Below are 22080 nucleotides of genomic sequence, written 5' to 3' on the forward strand. Positions count from 1 at the left end.
ATGATTTTTGCTGCCCAAGGAATGAAAAATCAATAATAATCATTTTTATGATTCATGTTCATCCTGTTTTATTCCAGAGCACTTTACCGAAAGGCCCCTTGGCCCAGCCAAGAAGCTCAGGGCCTGGAGCCAGGACACCTGGACTCCAGATCTCTATGTGGAAGACTTGAACTTTCTTGGGATCTAAGTTTCTCAATCGTGACAAGTGGCATTGTGGAGCAATGTACAGTGTATATACATCCTTTCGGTTGACCCTCCAACCCCTGGGGAGGAAAGCAGAGAACACAGGATTGCTATTCTCATTTTATAAACAAGGACACAGGATCAGATGAGGTTAAGAGAATTGATCAAACACACACTGTTTAAAGAGGTGGGGAAGCTGAGAAGCTGGGAGCTGTGACTTCTGACTCCAAACCCTTTGCTCTTTCCCAGCCAGAGTAAGAAAGTCGGTCCCAGCCTTCTCTGAGTACAGTGTGTGAGATGGTTTGATCCTGCACAAAATGCCCTGGGTATGTTCCAAGGGCGGAGCTGGATTCGTGGAGACTTCACTTGTACAATGTGTCTGGGGGAGAGGGGGTCTTTAACAAAAATAATACCAAACGATGAAATCAATTTAAGAACAGGGCATTGCATAGGTCCCGCAAATGAGGGGCCATTAGCCCAAGCTTCATCAGCATCAAGGTAAATCGGCCTCTCCTATGTGCCCTGCCCACTCGAAAATCCGGTCACACCAGATCTTGACAGGGGTTTCCTCCCTGTTTGTAAAACGTGGCACATGTGGGCTGTCGAAGTCCTGGGAAAGGAATCTCATTTCTCCCAGGAGACAAGAGGAATTACAGCAGCAGTGAAGCCGTGGAGGGAGGATGGAAAAGGCTGTGTGCCAGGGGGGAGTCCAAGGGGGCTGCTGACCCAGCGGGGCGCGATGCGGTGCGGGAGGCTGGCAGCCCGGGAGCCCGCGGAGCCCGGAGCCCGGAGCCATGGCGCTGCCCGGGGAGCGACCGCCCAGACCGCAGGCGCTCTTCAGCCTTCTGGCTCCCTGCGTTCCTGACAACCCTTCCTCTGAGCAGGGGAGGCAGAGACAGAAGACCGCAGCCGACGGCAGTGCGAGGGTGGATGGTGGTCCCCGCCCAGGCCTCTCGACCCTCCGCTCCGCAGGACGGTGGAGTGCCGGAGGCCTCGGCGAAGGCTGCCCCGCGGCGGCTCGGGCGGCGAGGCCCGGGTGCCAGGCTCCCCTAGCGGCTCCCCGCCGCCGCTGGGGGGGAGAAGGGGGGGAGCAGCGCCCGCGGCCTGCTTTCCCAGGGCTGGCCGAGCCTTTTTGACAAGCTGATTGCATGGCGGGGATTGGCTGGTCCGGGCGTGACGCCGGTAACAACAAAGGTGGAGTTGGAAGAAATTAGATTAAAGGAGAGGGAAAAAAAAAAAAAAATTAAAGGGGGAGCTGGCAGGGGACAGGAGGCAGAGACCGAGGGGGAGATGCGGGAAGCGCGGTCTCCCCGCTCCCACTTCGCCCCGGAAGCCCCTTCGCGCAGACCCACCGGGATTAGGCTCTCCACCCTAGCCCCGGCCCAACTACCGAAACCAGGGTGGAGGGGGGGATGGCTGCTGCTTCTTGAGAAATCCCCCTAACTCCCACCCTGACACCCCTCGCTACGGCCCAGGGGGAGAACTTTTTGCTCGGACACCTCGGATCCTAAACCCAGCGGAGGTGAGGGGCTTTGAGAACAACGAGAGGCTCGCTCTAAAACCCGGAAGGCCCTCGCGGGGAGCCGAGATCCGGCGAGGCTGGGTGCTCCCCCGGTTTTTCGATGTGTTGAAAATCTAAGAGCTTCTTTTTCTTTCTTTTTTTTTTTTTTCGTAACACCCCCCTCCTTTATCCCCCACCCCCTCGCTTTGGCTTCAGGGTTGCAAAAGCAAAGAGCAATAAAAAAAAAAAAAAACCCGCGCACACACTCAGACACACACCAGTGGCGACAGGGGAGAGTTGGAAAGACGCAGGAGAGAAGCAGGAGGCAGGAGGCAGCGGGGAGGGAGCAATGGGAGCGGGAAGCAGGCAGGTTCCCTCGCAACTCCCCCTCCGGCCCCACGTCGCTTCGCCGGCCCCGGCAGGGGAGGAAGGAGCCGGGCTAGCAGATGGAGGAGTGGAGCTCGCTCTAGGCAGCGGGCTTGGCCGGAGAATGGAGGAGCCGCCAAGCGACCGGCTGATTGGAAGAGAAACGCAGAGCGATGGAGGCGGGGGTAGGAGGACGATTTCTCTGCGGGGACTGGCGGCGGCGTATACGCCCGGGTCGGGCGCTGCAGAGCTTGGCTAGCTTTCAACCCGCGCTCGCCGGCTCCAGCCCCGCGCGCCCCCACCCCCAGCCCTCCCGGCGGCTCCGCAGGTGAGTGAGAGCTGGGGGCAAAAAACCCCAAAAGTCTCAACACGCCTGCCCTGCCCCCCACCAAAAAAAAAAAAGAAAGAAAGAAAAGCATTTTTTCTTTTTCTTTTTTTATTTTCGTGCAGCCCCCATCGCGGTGGGAGGGAAGGGGGTGAGGCTGAGTGGCCCGAAGGAGGCGGAGGGGCCAGGCGAGGCCGGGGTGGCCCGGGAGGCGGCGGCGCCGAGGCGGCTCTGACGGGCGAGCGCTCGGAGCGGCGCTGCGCTGCGCCGAGGCGGGCGGGCGGGCGGAGCGGGGCGGGCGGAGCGCGGCGCGTGGGGCTCGCCATTAGCCGTCGCTCCGCTTCGCCATCTCGGGCTTTGTCTGGCGACTCGCTGCCCCGGCGTCGGCTGCGGCGGAGCTGCGGCTCCGCTCTTCGGCCCGCCGCACCCCTAGGTGCCCCTGGCCCGCGCTCCCATTCACACGCTCGGTAAGTGAGCCCGGGCTCCGCGGATTTCGGGGGAGAGGGGTTGCTGTGAGTGGCGGCGGCGCCGATCTCCATGCGCCCGGGCAGGCCTGGGGAGCCATGCCGGGCTGGATTGAACCGGCTCCCAGCGCGGCTCCTCCGCCGAAGCCCATCGCCCCCTCGCCGTTTCCGGGGTGTAAGGAGCAAAGGGGATTTTTTTTTTTTTATTTGCAGGGAGGACATTTTGTACGGTATTTTTTTTTTTTTTAAGTTTTGTGTGTGTGCTGTTCGGCAGCAAGGGGACCGCGAGGTAGGCGCCGAAGGCTGGCGCCGCGATGGGCGTGCGTGCGCCCCAAGCCGGTCGCCACGCTCCGGGGAAGAGGGTGGGCGCGGAGCGCCAGCTCCAGGAGGCGGGAGAGGGTAGCGAGTGAGGACTGCCGTGGAAGCCTGAATCTGAGCTAGGAGGACTTGTGGGAGAGCTCCGTAGCAGGGCTGCGGGCACCCCTCAGCCTCCCCGGCCGCCGGGGGGCCCTCCGGGCACCCTCTCTGCGGCCGCGCCTCGCGCCCTCCCTCCCGCGCCGGCCGAGCCTGCTAGTTCCCCCGCGGGTCTGGCGAGGTCGCTCTCGGCGCCCGCCCGCCTCGGCTCCGAGCCCCGCCGCCATCCGGGCGGCTGCGTGTCTCCCTGCCCCGGCCCCCCCCCTCCCCGGCGGCAGCAGCAGCAGCAACAGCAGCCGCCGCCGCCGCCGCCGCCGCCGCCACCACCACCACCACCACCACCACTACCACCCCCCTCCCCTCCTTCCTTCCCTCCGCCTCGGCCGCCCGGGTCCCCCCAGCTCCCGCCCCTCCTCCCAGCTGCCCCCCGCGGAGCCCGCCCGGGCAGGCTGTGGGAGGGAGCGGAGCCGGCGAGGCGGGCGGGCTGGCGCTCGCTCCCCGGGGGTCGGTGTGCGCTCTACGGGGAAGGACGCGCTCGCTGCCCCGCTTCTCCCGCCCCCCCTCCCGCTCCTCCTCCTCCCTTCTCCCTCCTCCTCCCCGCTCCGGCGGCGGAGGCTGCGGCGGCGGCGGGGGGTGTGCGAGCTGAGGCCGGGGCCGGCGGGCGGGCGGCGGGCGGGCTGCCTGCAGGCGGAGGGCGCTGTGCTTTGTGCTTTTCGCCGCGAGGAGCAGCAGGCAGCAGCAGCCACAGCCGCCGCCGCCGCCACAGCAGCAGCCGCCGCCCCAGCGCCGCCGCCGCCGCGCCCGGAGGAGGAGCCGCTGCCGCCGCGGGAGGGAGCTGCGGCTGTGCCCGGCCGAGCGGGGGAGGGCGCCGCCGCTCAGAGCCGGGGAGGGAGCCGCCGGAGCGGGAAGCCCGGAGGCCGCGCTGCGCCGGGTAACCGAGGCGGCTGAGGACGCGCGCCGGGGTCGGGGCCGGGCGGCGGGGAGCGAACCGCGGGTGCCGTAGACGCCGGGGGGGACCCGGGGCGCCCTCCAGGCAGGGGACTGGACGAAAGAGGATCAGGGCACTGGAGAGGACGCCGAGAGCCGGGGGAGGGGAGGGCAGGAAGCGAGGCCCGAGCAGAGCCCCGGCCGCGGGCAGAGGAGCCCGCGCTTCTCCGAGCCGGCAGGCGCAGTTCTCGCCGGCCGCCGGAGGGGGCGGCGGGGCCGGTGAGCTCTGCGCCCCCGCCTCCCGGCCGCCGTCCTCCCGCCCTCTCCTTGGCTCGGCTCCCCGGAGGCCGGGGCGGGGGCGCCGGCGGGGCTGGGCCGCAAGCTCGGGGGAGGAGGCGGCGGTTCCCGCCGTGGTCGCGCCTCTGCGCCGGGCTTCTCCGTGCGCGTCTGGGTGGCTGGGCGGTGGCGGCGCCTCTGGCCGGGGTGGGTGGCTCGGGGGCGGGGGGCAGGCTAGGCCGCTTCTCTCCGGCTGCTCGCCCGCCCAGGCGGGCGGGGACGGCGTCGGGAGCCCGAGAGGGGGGGCGGCGGGAATCCGGATCCGGTCCCCGGGGGCGGTGCGGCCGCTGCGCTCCGGGGCCGGCGGCGGCTGCGCTGCGTCCGGGTCCCCGCCGGGTTGCGGAGGCGGGGGGAACCGGCTGGGGGGAGGCGGGAGGAGGAGACTGCGGCGCGTGCCCGCTTCCGCGGCCGCGCGCGCCCTTTACCCGCCCTTCCTCCTCCCCCGCCCTCCAGCCTGGGGCCTCCCCGGGGCGGGCGCACAGAGGAGGAGGAGATCTTTTTTTTTTTTTTTTTTTGGCCCGGGTGGGGGAAGGAGGGCGGAGGGCGGGCGCTAGCTGCACGCGGGAGCTGGGAGCAGTCTCTCGCGTGGGCAGGGGAGGGCGCACGCGGTGGAGCCGGGCTGCAGGGGTGGGGAGGGGGGGCGCACTCCCACACCCACCGACCCATTAGGTCTACTAGGGTCTCGGCAGGGTCTCCGCGAGTGTGGACTTGTGCCCCCCCTCCCCTTTGGGGGAGGGAGGAATAGAAAGTCCCTCACCTCGCATGCCGCCTGAGTGGGGACTGGTGTCTCTCCTAAAGGGTGAGGTGGTTTTGACCGCGGGTTGCCCGGCCAGCACGACCCGAGGAGGTGGCTGGAGGAGGTGGCTGGACGGCTGAAGAATGAACGGAGAAGCTGACTGCCCCACAGACCTGGAAATGGCCGCCCCCAAAGGCCAAGGTAGGAGCCCTTTAACTTATGTCCTCTTTTCCCACACGGCTGTCTGCAGGGCCCACTCCCCTTCCAAAGGGGCTAGACAGTCGGCAGTCTCTGAATTGAGACGAGGGGGCTGTCTTCGGTTTCAGGAGTCAAGTTTGGCTAAACCCAATTATTTGGCCTTGAGGCTATAAACTGTATTTTTCACACTCCATTCTTCCGCTTAGAGAGAGAGAAGGAGGCCTGTGCAAAAGCCTTCCTTCTGGGCTTCCCAATCAGGCCAGAGTGTGTCCTCTCCTCACCCAGTGTCCTGGAGTGGGAGGAGGGATGAGGAATGTAGGGGAAGGGGGAGAAGGAAAAGATGGGGAAGGCTTTTCAGGTGTTTTATTGTTACTCAGAGGACGGGTTTTGGCGAGGCAGGTGGAGGGAAAGGATGTTTTGGTGGTTTGAGGTTCCAAGCCATAGGAGGTCCATCACTAGACCCTACCCCATCCAGTAGGGATCTCATGTGTGTGGGGGCAGGGGGTAGGATGAAGCTGAGCAGCTGGCCATGACTGTGGGACACTGAGAGGAGAGAGGATTATTGGCCCATGTGACCCACCTTGTGGAAACCCTGACCCAGGTTACCAGATGCAAATGCAAATGAAGAGCCCTTTTGACTCCTGGCCCTGGTATCTGTTCTCCCAGCTTACCTTCCAGGGTCACCACCCTCCAGAGAGGCCTCCTGGAGCTGTAGTTCAGTGGTTGGAAATAGCTGGTTTAGACCCCCCCCCTTTTTTTTTGCTTCCATGGGGAGTGGGACCCAGAAGACAACTCAGAATTCTGGGGGTTCTCCCTGGAGCCAGGGCCCTGAGGGCCTTTGCCCACCTGCCTTGTCTTGCCTCCCAGCTGCCCTGTATGGTTCTTCCATTTGCATTCCATTTTTCTTCCTTGCCCCAAATTATTCACATCTCCAATGTTAGTTTCCGGCTGTGGCAGAGAGAAATGTCTGCATGGGTTCTCCTTACTGCCCACACTCCATCCTCAGTCCTTTTACATCTATGGGGTCCACCTGGAACTTAAACTTGGCAACACATTTAGACGTGTTGTGCCTCCCTGCTTCTCTCCCCTATCCCAGTAAGTTAGCCATTTGCCCACCAGGCCCCAAATCACTGTAGCTTCATTTCTTTCTCTCCCCCACAATAAATAGTAGCCTGTTGGCAGCCTGGCATGTTAGAGATGATCATGGTTTTGAAGTAGGCCAGACCTGACTTCAAGTCTGGCTTTCTAGGTATGATGCTGTCTGGACTGGAATTCCTGTTCTAATCCATATGGTCACAGTTTTCCCTTATGAATAGGTCATGTCTTGTCTTTGCCTTCAGATCGGAGGTAACCAGGGATTTGGGACGCTCTGGGAAAGAAGGATTGAACATTTAAGGACTGGGGAACAGAGGAAGGGAAAGCATGAGCTGGGCATGATTGCCTTTCTTACCCCTCCCCAGACCGCTGGTCTCAGGAAGACATGCTGACTTTGCTGGAATGCATGAAGAACAACCTTCCATCCAATGACAGCTCCAAGTTCAAAACCACCGAGTCACATATGGACTGGGAAAAAGTAGCATTTAAAGACTTTTCCGGAGACATGTGCAAGCTCAAATGGGTGGAGATTTCTAATGAGGTAACTGATCCTCCCCTTTCCTGACACATCTACACGAACCCCTGCCTCAACCTTCCTGGTGGGGGAGAGGAAACAGAAGTCTATAAACAGGAAGGAAAGAGACCAGGCGAGGTGCTCATGTGGTCGCCCTTGTACATTTGGGAGGTGGCACGGTTGACAGCACTGGCCTAGAGTTCTCAGTTCTGCCACTTTCTAGCTGTGTGGCCTTGAATACTTACCGTCTTGGAGCTTCTGTCGCCTGAACTGTTCTGGGGATTGAATGAGGTGCTGGCATGGACAACACATCGAGGTCAGGTGGTCACCTTGTTGCTGTCCTTTGGTGTGTACGGACTGCCTGGTCCTCTGCCGGAGGCATGGGCCAGCGCCTGGGTGTCAGGGGCTGAGTTGTGGCTGTTGGACTCTGCCCCTCCCCCTTCGATAAATTCAGTCTAGTGGAAAATAGAGGAGACCCATTGGAAAGGGGGGTATGCTCTGGGGTGGTGTTTCGCTTTCTGAACTCCCCCTTGCATTCACCTCCCTTCTTCCTCCAGGTGAGGAAGTTCCGAACGTTGACAGAATTGATCCTTGATGCTCAGGAACATGTTAAAAACCCTTACAAAGGCAAAAAACTCAAGGTGAGTTTTCAGGAAGAGGAGCATGACGTGTAGGAGAGGAATGGGCCAAAGAACGGATACTGTCTGACCTTCACCGTGTCCTTGACCCTCCTTCCAGAAACACCCGGACTTCCCAAAGAAGCCCCTGACCCCTTATTTCCGCTTCTTCATGGAGAAGCGGGCCAAGTATGCGAAGCTCCACCCTGAGATGAGCAACCTGGACCTGACCAAGATTCTGTCCAAGAAATACAAGGAGCTGCCGGAGAAGAAGAAGGTGGGGGGAGGGGGGCGAGCCGGGGAGGAGGGAAAAGGCAGGGAGCAGCTGGTGCAGTGTAGGTCAGCTGTGGGGGGAGGCTTAGATGGAGGGACTTGGCATTGGGTGGGGGTGGGTTGGCCCAGCAGAGTGTAGGGTCTTGGGCAGCCACACTCGATCTCCTCCTCCCGGTCCCACACGCGGTCAGGCCCAGGCACTGTCGAAGGCGTAAGCCGGATTGCGGCAGGTGCTCAGACCCACCTTTACAGCACAGACAGTCCACAGTGTTCTCTCACACAGCTCGGCTTCTGTGCTCGCCTTCTCACTGGCAGGCTGGCCCAGCAGTCCATCCTCGGACGTTTCCCACCGTGGTCTCATCTGATGCACGCAGCATCCCCGTACAGGGAACCCCCTGGAGAAGGGGTTATTCCGATTGTGAGGGTATGGAACCGAGGCTCAGGAGGGACTTATGTCCCGGGTCCCGCAACTAGTGACAGCAGAGCAGGACTCGAGTGTGCTTCCCACTGCCACATCCGCACGTGAAGTGGGCTTCCTTCCTCCGCGCACGTGTTCACCCAAGGACGCACCGTGTCCCTTGTGGCCTCCTGCGGTCCGGAGGTCGTTGACCTTGGGCAGAGGTTACCCCAGTCTCCCAGGCAGGGTTGGATATAGTCCCGCACAGTGAGGTCAGGTGGACCCTCCCTGAGGTTGGCAGCCAAGCCATGGAGGAGCCTGCAGCCAGGCGGGCCCTGAGCGAGATGGGGTGGGGAGAGAGGTGGACAGCCAGGGTGCCGGGCTGCGAAGCGGAGCTGGGAGAGGTGTCGGTGAGGGGCAGCGGGGGAGAGAAGAGGGCACATTGGGGGGAAGAAGAGACACAGCCACACACAGCCAGCTCTCTCAGGAGGCAGCACTGGCCCTCCTGTCTTCCCGGTTCATGCACTCTGGCTGCAGGCTCACATGCCCCCTCGGTTGTGTACCCGAAAAGGAGCCAGCTTGGCAGGGTGAAACCAGCTGTCTACCACGGCTGCCCAGGCCAAGCCGGAGTAGGAGGTGGTGGAGTTCTCCTCGCCCCCTCTGATGGGGATGTTGCAGAGCAGACTGTACATGACACCCAGATACTCAGGGCGTGGGAGGGAGAGGCAGAGGGTCCCAGGACCAGGGAGGGCTGAGACATTATGTGGTAGAGCGGACAGGGTGCTGGCCTGGGGGACCCAAGACTTGGGCCTGTTCTCCTGACTATCCCTGAATTGCTGTGTGTGACCTGCGGTAAGTTCCTTCATTTCTCTGGACTTGGGTCTTTATCTGAGGTGCGGAGGGTAAGCCCAGTCCTGTGCGTGACTTCTTGTTCTTAGAGCCGCTGTTCTTTGCAAGGAGGGCTGAGACTGGGGCAGAGTGGGCTGGGCTCTGCTCCCCATGTTCTGCAGGAATCCCAGGGGAAAGTGAGGTGTCTCTTCCTGTGCCTGGTGCCTCTCCTGGGAGAGGCAGGGGTTGGGCTCAGTTGCCGTGAGCCCCTGGACCCTTCCAAGGCTGTCTCTTGTGAATCGGGGAAAAAGGGAGAAAGGAGAGCTGGCCATTGAGTGGTAGCCAGGACGGGGTAGATGAGGAAAGGAAAGAGACAGGTGGGAAAGGAAGGAAGAGTGAAGGATGGAGAGGCAGGAACAAAACAGAAGTAGTCGGGTGATGGCGGGAAGGGAGGCCAGCCCTTCAGAAAGAGGTGGGGGAGAAGGAAGAGAAGCCAAGGCGGAGGAGAGCCAGTGGGGTGGGGAAGGGAGGGCTGGAGGAGCCGGGAGGAAGGTGATGGGAGGGGGTTCAGAGTGGGGAAGGCATGTGAAGGATAGCCAGGGGACCAGAGGCACTGCTCCGTGGATGAGGAAGAAAATCCAAATGCAGGAGATCGGTCTATTAGCATGTCACTTACACTGCAAGAATTCAGTCTGGGCGCCCTCAACACCGTCTCCCCTCTTGGGCCTTGAAAGCGGGACTCAGCCTGCCCCTGGCCCCGTGGGCCACCTTGGAGGCAACGGACCAACTCCAGCTGCCACAGACATGGGAGGAGGGAATAATGGGAGCAAGGCCTACGCCTCCTCCTGACTCCTCATGGGGAGTTGTGCGGTGTTGGGGAAAGGTGGGCAGGGAGGGTTGGTAGGGCCAGGGGGAGTCCTGGCCCTGTCACTGCTCACTGTGACTGGGTGAGGCTGGGTCCCACTTCTGGGACTCTCCCTCTCTCAACAGAACGGAATAGGCTATAGGATGTGTTCTGGGAGACCCCTGTAGCTCGCACTGTCTGGTTCTAAGCCAACAGTCTGGGCTACCGTTGAGTCTCCCCAACCCACTGGAAGGCAGGCCACCATCCTCTGGCAGCTCACGTCACCCTCTGTCCACGTCACCACTGGGAGGCAAAATAGCTAGCAAGGAGGACTCAGTGGCTTTTATAGCTCAGGCTTTGGGTCGTGGATGACCCCGTCCCCTCCTCCCCCAGATGAAATATATTCAGGACTTCCAGAGAGAGAAACAGGAGTTCGAGCGAAACCTGGCCCGGTTCAGGTAAGGCAGTGGAGCCCAGAGGAGGGCCACAGGGCACTGGGTGTGGCAGGATAGGGTAACACCAGAGCCTCAAGCTTGCCATCCGTGAGGCATGGAAGATGGATGGGTCATGTGTAGACCCTAGTGGGTCCTGTTCAAGGGCAGGGACAGGCAGGTAGCCACTGTCCCACTAGGTCCCAGCTGTTAGGCCGAGAAGCCTTGGTGGGTGGGGTAGCTAGCTGGGGTCTCCCTGGCAGGGTCCCCCTGCACCGGCTGACTGTTGCTCCCCACACCCTGGCTAGGGAGGATCACCCTGACCTAATCCAGAATGCCAAGAAGTCGGACATCCCCGAGAAGCCCAAAACCCCCCAGCAGCTGTGGTACACCCATGAGAAGAAGGTGTACCTCAAAGTGCGGCCAGATGTGAGTGTCCGGCCAGGGGGTAGGGATGGAGGGCGCACGGTGGTGGCAAGGGGGGAGCCGCGCCAGGTCGGCCGGGCACGGTGCAGGGGAGCAGGAGAGGAGGCCCCTCCCCAGGGGTGGGCTGCATGGACAGGGCCTGGGCCAGCTGGCGTGCGAGTGCGTGCGTGCGTGCGTGCGTGTGTGAGCCTGTCCCCTTGCACCTAGGCGGGACCCCCGCCTCTCCACTTTCCCCTCCTGGCCTGTGGGGGACACTCATGTGACCTCCTGTGGCCTGAGGGGGCGGGGGCCTCGGTGCCCCCCTCCCCCCTCCCCTCCCTGTGCCCCTGGCTGCCTGTGTGTGTCTGACGGCTTTTGGTTTGCAGGCCACTACGAAGGAGGTGAAGGACTCCCTGGGGAAGCAGTGGTCTCAGCTCTCGGACAAAAAGAGGCTGAAATGGATTCATAAGGCCCTGGAGCAGCGGAAGGAGTACGAGGTTAGGCTTCCGCTGCGCTCCTCCCCATCCGGCTCTTCAAGAGCCTCTGCCCTCTGACTCTGTGGCCTCCGCAGTCTGCAGGAGGCAGCCATTCCCTGTCCTTCCATTGAGGGAGGGGCCTTCTGGGCCCCTCACCTCTGCCCCTACCTTCCCTGCCCCCTCCCATGAGATCTCAGGCTAGGGCAGGGCAGGGCGCCATGTCTCGTGTGGCATAGCAGACACACGGCCACCCCCCAGCGTTTGCTCCCTGCCTCCCCCCCCCAGCGGCTCTCCCCCCGCCCCGGCCCCGGCTAACCCCACACCCCGTTGCCCTCCGTCCCCCCACCTCACTCTGCAGGAGATTATGCGTGACTATATCCAGAAGCACCCTGAGCTGAACATCAGTGAGGAGGGCATCACCAAGTCCACCCTCACCAAGGCCGAACGCCAGCTCAAGGACAAGTTTGATGGGCGACCCACCAAGCCACCTCCGTGAGCGCTGCCCTGGGGTGGGGGTGGGGGGGTGAGTGGCCAAGTGGGCATCTAGGGAGCTAGGCCCGCAAAGGCCGGGCTCTGAAGTTGAGGAAGCCAGCTGCCCCGGGGCCGCCCTGGTCACTCAGGGAGGATACTGAGGGAGGACACCTCTCCCTTCCTGCGGGTTCCGCTAGGAACAGCTACTCGTTGTACTGCGCCGAGCTGATGGCCAACATGAAGGATGTGCCCAGCACTGAGCGCATGGTGCTATGCAGCCAGCAGTGGAAGCTGCTCTCCCAGAAGGAGAAGGACGCCTACCACAAGAAGTGTGACCAGGTGAGCTGTGCTAAGGAGGCCTTCAGGGGACGCTTCGGCCTGGCCTCGGGAGTCTGATGCGGGAGATCTGGCCCTAGCTCGGGGTCAGTCCGTTACTGGGGAGAAGGATCTCGGGCACCTGCTACAGACGCGGTGGTAGGCGAGGTTTCGCACCTGGGCTGCTCAGGGCAGATGGCTTCCGGCCTCGCGTCTGCCATCTATAGGGGGAGACGAGCCCCTGTCCAGGCTCTGGACGTTTTGTAGAGGGTTATTGTGCTTTGAGAACCAGACTGACCCTGACTCCCCTCCTTTTCCCAGAAAAAGAAAGATTATGAGGTGGAGCTGCTCCGTTTCCTAGAGGTGAGTGTTCCTGGAGGGGGGCGTCGGGCGGACAGAGGCCTTGGGGTGGAGGCCCTCGGGAGCACCTGGGAGCGGGCCGGCAAGCAGGTGCGCAGCCCCACGCGGCCTCTTGTGTCCGGCCAGAGCCTGCCTGAGGAGGAACAGCAGCGGGTCCTGGGGGAGGAGAAGATGCTGAGCATCAACAAGAAGCAAGCCACCAGCCCAGCCTCCAAGAAGCCCTCGCAGGAAGGGGGCAAGGTGCGCAAGGGGGCAGACGGCCTGGGGGTGGGGGTGGGGGAGGTGGGGCTCCTGCCAGCACCCCCACGGACCCGACCTTCTTTGTCCACCTACAGGGGGGCTCGGAGAAGCCCAAGCGGCCCGTGTCAGCCATGTTCATCTTCTCTGAAGAGAAGCGGCGGCAGCTGCAGGAGGAACGGCCCGAGCTCTCGGAGAGCGAGCTGACCCGTCTTCTGGCCCGCATGTGGAACGACTTGTCGGAAAAGAAGAAGGTCAGCCCAGCCCGGAGTGGCTGCCAGGGCCAGGTTCCCCGGTCCCCCCCCCCCCCCCCGCCGCTTCGCCCCCAGGGGCTAGCTGCACTTAGCCTCGGGCTGTGCGAGCCCCACGTGGGTGCCGGCTCGGATGCTGGGGCTGGGAGCTCAGCAAGCCGGAAGGCGGGAAGCTGTCAGCTGAGGGCCCCGGCTCCCCGGGGGAGCAGAGCCCGTTGGCGGGCTGAGCCCCAGGCTGGAGACATCTGCACCAGCCCACGCCTCCGGCAGCCCCGCCCTGGTGGGTGGGGGGGGCCTTCCAGCGCTGGACGGGGAACGCGCGCCCCCTGCAGGCGGCCGGAAGGCTGACGCCCCTGCCGTCCCTCCGCAGGCCAAGTACAAGGCCCGGGAGGCGGCGCTGAAGGCCCAGTCCGAGAGGAAGCCGGGCGGGGACCGCGAGGAACGGGGCAAGCTGCCCGAGTCACCCAAGAGAGCTGAGGAGATCTGGCAACAGAGCGTCATCGGGGACTACCTGGCCCGCTTCAAGGTGGCAGGGAGCCCGAAAGGGGTTGTTCCGCAGCCTGGCCACACGGGCCGCCTCCTGCCCCAGGTGACCCCTCCCATAGCTGACATCCCTGTTTGTCTCCAGAATGACCGGGTGAAGGCCTTGAAAGCCATGGAGATGACCTGGAACAACATGGAGAAGAAGGAGAAGTTGATGTGGATTAAGAAGGCAGCCGAAGACCAAAAGCGATATGAGGTGGGACGAAGGGCTCTGCCCGGGTCAGCGTGGTGGGCACCCCTCCACTTCAGGGGTCGCAGCCCCCTTTCCTTAGTGGGTGGGCCGTGGAGTCAGAAGCCCCAGCCTGGGCTGTGTGACTCTGAGCAGATCTCACACCTTCCTTCTCTGAACCTCAGTCACACATCAGTAAATGCGGGCAGTGATACTGGTCACGTGGTTGTAGTTATGCCAGCACTTTCGAGCAGCGGCGCCTGACCCAGGTGTGAGCTGTCAGGACGTTGCTCCCCAGCTCTGCCTCCATTTCTGAGGCACTGATGGCGTGGGGCAGGAGGTAGAAATACTTCCGGGTGGGGGGGTGGAGCGAGCGTGACCCTTGTGGGTGTCCTCGCAGAGAGAGCTGAGCGAGATGCGGGCACCCCCAGCCGCTGCAAACTCGTCCAAGAAAATGAAGTTCCAAGGAGAACCGAAAAAGCCTCCCATGTGAGTCAGAGGGCCGGAACCCACCCTGGCCGGAGGGAGGGTCACGGCTGGAAGGTGGCTGCGTCCGTGTCCTAATCCTCCTGGCACCGCCCCGCCTCCTAGGAACGGTTACCAGAAGTTCTCCCAGGAGCTGCTGTCCAACGGGGAGCTGAACCACCTGCCACTGAAAGAGCGCATGGTGGAGATTGGCAGCCGCTGGCAGCGCATCTCCCAGAGCCAGAAGGAGCACTACAAAAAACTGGCGGAGGAGCAGCAGAAGCAGTACAAAGTACACCTGGACCTCTGGGTCAAGGTGAGAGCACTGGGGACCCTGGGCAGGAGTCAGCATCGGCTGGCTGGTCTGCATTCGTGATTTCATTCAGTGTCCCAGCAGTCCTCTAGGGTAATGATGACTAGCAAAGAAAAGAAACCAAGGTTCAGAGAGGTGAAGTAACCTACCCAAGATCACACAGCGAGTAAGTAGAATAATCCGAATCAGATTGCTTTTTCCTACCTCCAGCCGAGACCAGAGGACCTCGCCCAGGCTCTGGTTTGGCCCTGAGCCTCTGAGCGCCCCTTCGGCGCCTTGGTCGAGCAGTCAGAACTATAACGTAGGGAGAGTCACCTGTGTCATCCCCAGCTGTCCAGGCAGGTTAGCCAGGGACCCTGGGAGGTAGCAGGGTTTTAGTGTCCAGAGGTTTGGGGAGCCCCAGACCCCCTCATCTGTGGCTCCAGGCTTGTTGGGTGAGAGTGGTGATACCAGACTGTGGTGGTCGTTGTGGGTGGCTTCTCTGAGCTAAGGAAGGACTAACTCCGGGGCCTCCGCTTCAGTAGAACGACAGGAGGGACATGAAAACCAGTGGTCCCAGGACAGGGTAGCTTAGAAAAGGGTTCAGGGTATCTCAAGCAGTAGGACGGAAGCTGTGTTCTCTGATCCTGGGGGGCTGTCTGTAGAGACCCAAGGTGTGGGGGGAGTGGCAGGGGTAAAATGGGGTAACGGTACGTACGTGCTTAGCCCGCTGCCGGGCACTCGGCCAGCACGCTCGGGCCGCAGGAGTCTGGGTGGTGTTCCGACCTGTACGTCCTCCTCTGTCTCCTGCAGAGTCTGTCTCCCCAGGACCGTGCAGCGTATAAAGAGTACATCTCCAATGTGAGTCTGGGAGCAGGGCAGCACCGGGGAAAGGGAGGGGTTAGGGGGCGTTGTCTGGAACTCACGGCTGCTCCCTTGGTCTGTGTCCCCATGCTTTCCTACAGAAACGTAAGAGCATGACCAAGCTGCGAGGCCCAAACCCCAAGTCCAGCCGGACTGCTTTGCAGTCCAAGTCGGTAAGGAGCGCCTCCCAGACGGAGGAGGGGGGTCCTCAGTGCCTGGAGGGGTGTGGCAGAGACCACTGATGTGCCTCCGCCCCTCCCAGGAGTCCGAGGAGGATGATGAAGAGGATGAGGAGGATGAGGATGAGGATGAAGAGGAGGAGGACGATGAGAATGGGGACTCCTCTGAGGACGGCGGGGACTCCTCTGAGTCGAGCAGTGAGGACGAGAGCGAGGACGGAGATGAGGTCAGGTGGCGGGGCGTGGTGGCAGGGTGAGGGGGGCGGTGCTCACCAAGACTGCCACCTGGTGACCGCGCTCCTTGCCCCCCAGAACGAGGAGGATGACGAGGACGAGGATGACGACGAGGATGATGACGAGGACGAGGACAACGAGTCTGAGGGCAGCAGCTCCAGCTCCTCCTCCTCGGGGGACTCCTCGGACTCTGACTCCAACTGAGGCTCAGTCCCACGCAGGGCTCCCCTCCCCAACTGACCACCTTTGTTTCTCCCCCATGTTCTGTCCCCTGCCCCCTGGCCTCCCCCACTTTCTTTTCTTTTTCTTTTCCTTTTTTTTTTTTTTAATTTGGTGGGGGAGGGGCTGGAGGAGCCCAGGCCAGGACTCTGCAGCCTCAGAGACATCAGCCCTGGGGGGCCCTCCAGGGAGCGCAACCATCAGACTGAGCCACCACTGGACCGGCCCGGCCCACCCCTCTTCTGCACTTGCGGTTCCGTCATGGACAATGGACCTGGGAGTGGGGTGGGGGGGTCCCAAAGAGTTCGGTGAGGCCCTCCACACCTGCAGCCCGACCCATGGGAGGGTGGAAGCTTGGGGAAGACCCCTCCCTTCCCAGGGGGGCTTGCCGACTGGACCCCTACATTGGAACTGGAGGCAGGGAACATGTGGGGAGAGGAGGGCAGGAGCCTCAGAGAAAACGGGCGCCGCCCCACAGCCCTCTCCCCTGCCCTCTGCAGGAAGGAGCTGCCTGGACCCACTCATGGGGGGAGGGGGCAGAAGTGTTTTTTATATATGTGTATATATTTTTTTTTTTAAGCTCTGAGCTGTCAACGAGACGTTTCCTACCGATCTCGGCTGCCGTCTCTGTTGTCATTTCTGGGAGAGGGTGGGTTTAGGGGGTAGGTTTGGGACTTTTTTAAAACGGTCTTGATGCGAATGGGAAAGTGTGTGCGCGTGTGTGTCGCCTGTACATAGCATGGGTGCACCTGTGGATGTGTGCAAAGGCGTGTGTGTGTGCGCATGCATGTGGATGTGTGTGTGTAAGAGAAGGGGGAGCCCACCTCAGTCTGTGAATCTGATGAATGGGTTGGTGAGGGCCAGGGAGACATTGATCCTGGTGGGAACAGGCTGGGGCAGCCCCCTTTCTCCACATTCTCTGCTTTGCCTAATATCTGATTCAGTTTTTTGGGGGGGTTCTGAAGCCACTCTAATGCTTCCTATAGCCGCTTCCCTCTGCCAGGGCCACAGGACTCTGGGCTGCCGCTGGTCTCCAGCGGGGCCATTGGGAGGGGGACAGACTGGGTGAACCGAAGAGCCTTTTATTTAGTGGGAAAGGCCTTTCCAGTTCATCTGAGAGGTTGTCTGGCCACCTTAGGCTCAGAAACTGGGTTCCAAGAAATGCATTGGAAGCTCTTAACCTACACCCCTCCTGCCTTTCCCTATATCCTCCAGCTCCCCCACCCCCATTCCCTTTGATTTCTCAGGTCTGCTCCCTTCCCCACCCCTCCAAACTCCCAGCTGGGGAAGGGGTCTGCAAAGGCTGCTTTTGCAGCTGTCCCTCTAACCCTTCCTGGCCGTTTCAAAATTTCTGGTACCCTAAACCCTAGACCCTTAATAATAAGCCAAGCCACCTTATCTCTGTAGATTGAAATTTTTAATTTTTGATTAAATTTTGGCTTTTTTTTTTCCCCTTACAATCATGTCCACGACCCATTTAGTTGGGGCTTTGTGCTTTTCCGCCTTCCCCCTCTGAATGAAAGCCAAGGGGTGGGGGAAGAGTGAGAATTCCACCCAGGAGGTGGGATGGGAAAGTGGATCCCACTCCCAAAGGAAAGCAGACAAACTGCTTTGCCTTGGACGTGGTGCTGGGGGTGGGGGAGTTAGGGGAGGATTCTCCCCACTCCCACTCCCCTTCTTTTGTCCTGACCCTGATATAGGGGTTCATAGGTTCTATTTCTTCCCAAGAGCCCCTGCAAAGAACCCCATTTTCCTGTTTGAATGCCCCTACGATGTTGTGTTTTAGTGGAATGTGTTTTCATTTAAAAACAACTTTGAATGGGGCACTTTTTCCCCCCCCCCGTTTTAAAAATTGAAAATTCTTACAGTACGAACAGGGCTGTGGGGATGGGGGTGTTGGTGCTGTAAGAGGTCACTCTGAGTGCATTTTGGCACTGGGATGGGATGGTTGGAGTGGGAGGACCCCCCCCCACTCTCTCCCCTTTTTTTCTAATATTTAAGGAGTGTTTTTGTAGGTTTCAACAACAACCACGACTTGAATTTGTATCTTGGGAGGTGGGAGGGAGTGTCTTAGAGGTGTCTGCCTAAGCTTAAGGCCAACTGTAGAAGTTTTGTTTTCCCTCTTTTTGTACAATAAAGTGAAAAACTAAGGTTTGACTGCTGTCTGGTCACTGGAATCAATGAAGGGCGGGGTACAGGGAGGACGCACCAGGTTCAGTGGGGAAAGACTCTTGAAGCCAGCTTGTTTGCCCCTTCTAGAACCATCTTTCCCTGAAGATTCCATAGGCAGCCCACTGTCACATTGTTCTGTGCTGTTATTGCACTTTTATTTCAGTTGGTTCACCTTGGGTTGTCAGACCACGAAAGACTGAGAATTTGGGGAACAGATAACATTTTCTCCCAGAGTGCACTGCCTTGGGAAGTTGGGGGCAAGGAACTATTAGGGTCAGGGGTTCACCCTTGTCATGTAAGGACTTATCATTGGGAGTTGGGGTGACCCTCCCATCTTGAGCCCTCAGCCTCACCCAGGGTTAGAGATGACTTTCCTAACTCCACCCAGGGCTCTTATGGGAAATGGGCTGGGCCAAGATGACTCGGCCTCTGAGGTTAAGGAAGATAGCCTTCCCTGCACAGGCCTTGCCCAGGTTCCTGGAAGCACCAAGGGCTGGAGACCTAGGCCCCATCTAAGACCTCTCCCTTGGCCCCACACTCTGGTGTTCTTGGCCAAATTGCTGGAAGGCTCACAGCCCTTCATGGTCTCCCATTTCCTCACCTCCCACTCACCACTCTCCTGGGGTGACAGTCCACCTGCATGTTCATCATTCCATCCAGTGGACACTTGTCCATCTCTTGACTTCTTGGTCCATTCTGCTGGCATTGGCTCCTCCTCATTCTATCCTAGGTGTTTGTGTCACCTTAGGAACCTCCGAGTATCACCCATAGGTAACTAATCCAAAAGGTGGTATCTGCAGAGACTGCTCTTCCAAACTGCAAACCTGTGTAGGTTTCTCTGTATCCTCTGGGATATGGTGCAGGCACCTCATCCCTCAAGGCCCAGAATGATCACCAACCTCTAGTTATTCAAACTAGAAACTACGATAACATCCTTGACTTCTCTCTCCCTGTTAAACCTCCATATGTATTTGCTCGCCTAGACCTGTCCATTCCACTCCCGTATCTCTCCCGAATCTGCGTACCCTTCCCCACTGCTTTCATCCCCATCCTATTCAAGGGACCATCATTGCTCAACTTTTGCAAAGACTTCCTAAAACTGGTCTTCCTGCTTGCAGTCTTGCCCCCTACAGTCCATTCTGCACACAGCAAGCAAAATGATCTTTTAAAAAGAAATCTGGGGGCACCTAGATGGCTCAGTTGAAAGAGTGTGCAACTCTGGATCTCGGGGTCATGAGTTTGAGCCCCACATTGGGTGTAGAGCTTACTTAAATGAATAAAAAAATTTAAAGAAATAAACAAAATGGAAAGAAATCTTATTACTTCTGTACTAACAACTGACGTGACTCTACAAGGCCTGGCCCCCGCTTCCCATCTCCCACCTTCTCTCACCCTGCTCTTCCTAATCACAACGATCCAGCCAAGTGATTGCTTTTGTTCTTCACACATGCCTACCACAGGGCCTTTGTACTTGTTCTTTCTGCCCCAAATGCTAATCCCTCAATTCTACACACAGCTGGCTTTCTCATCCTTCAGGATTCAGCTCAAATGCCACCTCATAGACAAGCCTTCCCTAACAACCCTTTCTAGTGAGGCCTCCTCCTCCATCTTTGTTTCTATATTTGTTTACTTGTTTATTGTCGATCTCCCCAAGTAGAAGACACCTTATCTGCTTGTCTACTATAGTAATCCCAGGACCTAAAATTGCCTGGTATACATTTGACACTCAAGAAACATTTGTTGAATGAGTGACTAAGTATGGCCGACAAGGTCCTGGGGGATCTGTTGCGCCTACTGGCCTCCACATCAACTCAGCTATACTAGCCAGCCACATCCCAAAATATACCACACTCTCTTCCAGGGCCAGTACACATTCTGCCTAGACACATACCATTCCCTCTGCCTCGAATGTTCCTCTTCACCTCACTGTCTAGTTAATTCAGGGCTCCCCTTAAAAGATCACTTCCTCCGAGGGGGTCTTCTCTGACCCCTTAACAAAAAGATCATGCCATTTGTATCTTCAGGAGCCCAGATGCCTTCACATTCGGTCTTGTTTCATCCACATCAGGCTTTGCTGGGGTGTAAACTCCCGTAGGACAAAGTCTGTGTGTCTCTCTGGCTTGCTGCTGTAACCCCAGGGCCTCACCCAGAGCCCAGACCAGCTCAGTCCTTACTGTTTACTGACTGACTGATGCTAACTGTGGTCACCGGGCGCGTTCCCAAAGAGGTCACCACCACAGAGCAGCCCAGGCCAAGGGCCGGATGAATATAACAATCCACTTGTAAAGGAGTTTGGTGTGAGGACGGCCATGGGTGGGAAAGCGAGGAAGGATTTAGGTAAACAGAGAGCAGACAGGAAGACTTCCTGGGCATGTGTAAATTCCTCGGGGCAGATATACTGGGCATATTTAGAGACGGAGAAACAGATCAACATCGTCGGAGTTGAGAATTCCCGATTCACATTTTGGAGGTTCCAGAAGATCTGGCCTCACTTCAATGACCTTCAGCGAGTCTTCACCAGCTGGTCCCGCGGTACCTATAAGATATACCAAACCGAACTTATCCTTCTCCTTGTACCCTCATATGTCTTCCTCAGAGTTCCCCATCTTGGTTAAAGGTGTTTTCAGGGTTTCTTTGTCCTTTACCTCATACACCTCAATCAATAACAAAAATCTACAGGCTCGGGGCACATGGGTGGTTCAGTCAGTTAAGCGTCTGCCTTCAGCTCAGGTCATGATCCCAGGGTCCTGGGATCGAGCCCTGCATGGGATCCCTGCTCAGTGGGGAGCCTGCTTCTCCCTCTCTCTCTGCCACTTCTCCTGTTTGTGCTCTCCCGCCGCCCAGATAAATAAATTTTAAAAATCTACAGACTCAGCATGCCAGAGTGATCTACTTAAAATTCAAGTCTGAGCAAATGGTTCCCCTTGAGGACTCCTCATGGCCTGTAGGGTAAAAGCTCCTATTACTCAGCACACCTTTAGTCCCATATGGTCTGACCTGCTCACCTTCTGCTGCTTCCCCACCCATTCCTACATTCCAGCCAGGCCCCAAACTGAACCATACTCCTGAAGCTTGCTGTTGGGGATGTCTAGTGCTTTCCTGGCCTGTCTTGACCTAGTTCATCCGTTACTGATCAACTCTCTTACACCATTTTATCTGTCCTCCTGGCCACCCCATCCCCTGTGCATCTCTCTTGTTTGTTTGTTTGAAGATTTAATTTATTAGAAAGAGAGCGAGAGAGCGAGAGCGCGCAAGCAGGAGGGGGGAGGGGTAGAGGGAGTAGGAGAAGCAGGCTCCTGGCTGAGCAGGGAGCCCCATGTGGGGCTCGATTCCAGGACCCCAAGATCATGACCTGAGCCGAAGTCAGATGCTTAACTGACTGAGCCACCCAGGTGCCCCTCTCTCGTTTTTATCACAGCTTTTGGCAATTATTTTCCTACAGTTCTGTCTCCCCGACAAATTGTGAACTTCTTGAGGAAGCACAACTGCCTTATTTCAGCTTTGCATCCCAGCACAGGGCACTGTACGAATTCTTAGAGCATGTAAGAATAACAGCTAAAATTTATAAAGCACTTACCCTGAGCTAAGAGTTTCACATGTACTGACTTGTCAGTCCTCACAACAACCTAATGAGATAGGTACTATCATTATACCTGGTGACAACAGAGTAAACTGAGGCAACAGAGAGCTCATTTGATCAAGTTTATTTGTCAGGTCCACAAATTCAAATTCAAATCTGACTCCTGGTCTTAACCATTCAGGACTATTGCCTCAATAAATGTTTGCTGAAGACCAAACAGCCAATGATGGTCCCTAAGTGTATAAGAATTTCCTTGTTTAATCCCATCTTCTAGGAAAGAGGGCTGTCAGACCCCCGTTCCAACACTTCAGATCCAGAGAATAACCGAGATAGAAGCGCCAGTCTGGGCATCGGTTGCGGCTAGGAAAGGCCTTTTCCTCTAGAAGGTAAAGGGGGACT

General features: G+C 58.8%; 1 protein-coding gene across 6 annotated transcripts; it reads left to right on the plus strand.

Moving 5' to 3' along the window:
• Window positions 1–1942: 1942 nt before the first annotated feature.
• Window positions 1943–16541, plus strand: UBTF (upstream binding transcription factor). 6 transcript variants are annotated; one of them, XM_045814098.2, is made up of 21 exons: window positions 1943–2378; window positions 5315–5453; window positions 6911–7086; window positions 7617–7700; window positions 7798–7953; window positions 10412–10476; window positions 10758–10878; window positions 11241–11351; window positions 11689–11822; window positions 11999–12140; window positions 12438–12479; window positions 12603–12716; window positions 12812–12967; window positions 13335–13490; window positions 13593–13703; window positions 14077–14165; window positions 14268–14457; window positions 15247–15294; window positions 15399–15470; window positions 15560–15703; window positions 15789–16541. In XM_045814098.2, exons 2-21 carry the CDS (start codon window positions 5396–5398, stop codon window positions 15912–15914), a joined length of 2295 nt encoding a protein of 764 aa, XP_045670054.1. In that variant the 5' UTR covers window positions 1943–2378; window positions 5315–5395; the 3' UTR covers window positions 15915–16541. The 6 variants fall into 6 exon arrangements, with proteins under 6 accessions (XP_045670054.1, XP_045670050.1, XP_045670055.1 ...); XM_045814094.2 differs by lacking the exon at window positions 1943–2378 and adding an exon at window positions 2538–2842; XM_045814095.2 differs by lacking the exon at window positions 1943–2378 and adding an exon at window positions 4049–4184.
• Window positions 16542–22080: the final 5539 nt, after the last annotated feature.

Source organism: Ursus americanus, chromosome 23, assembly GCF_024610735.1.
Source record: "Ursus americanus isolate L20-20 chromosome 23, mUrsAme1.1.p, whole genome shotgun sequence".
In the NCBI taxonomy this organism is placed as follows: Eukaryota; Metazoa; Chordata; class Mammalia; order Carnivora; family Ursidae; genus Ursus; species Ursus americanus.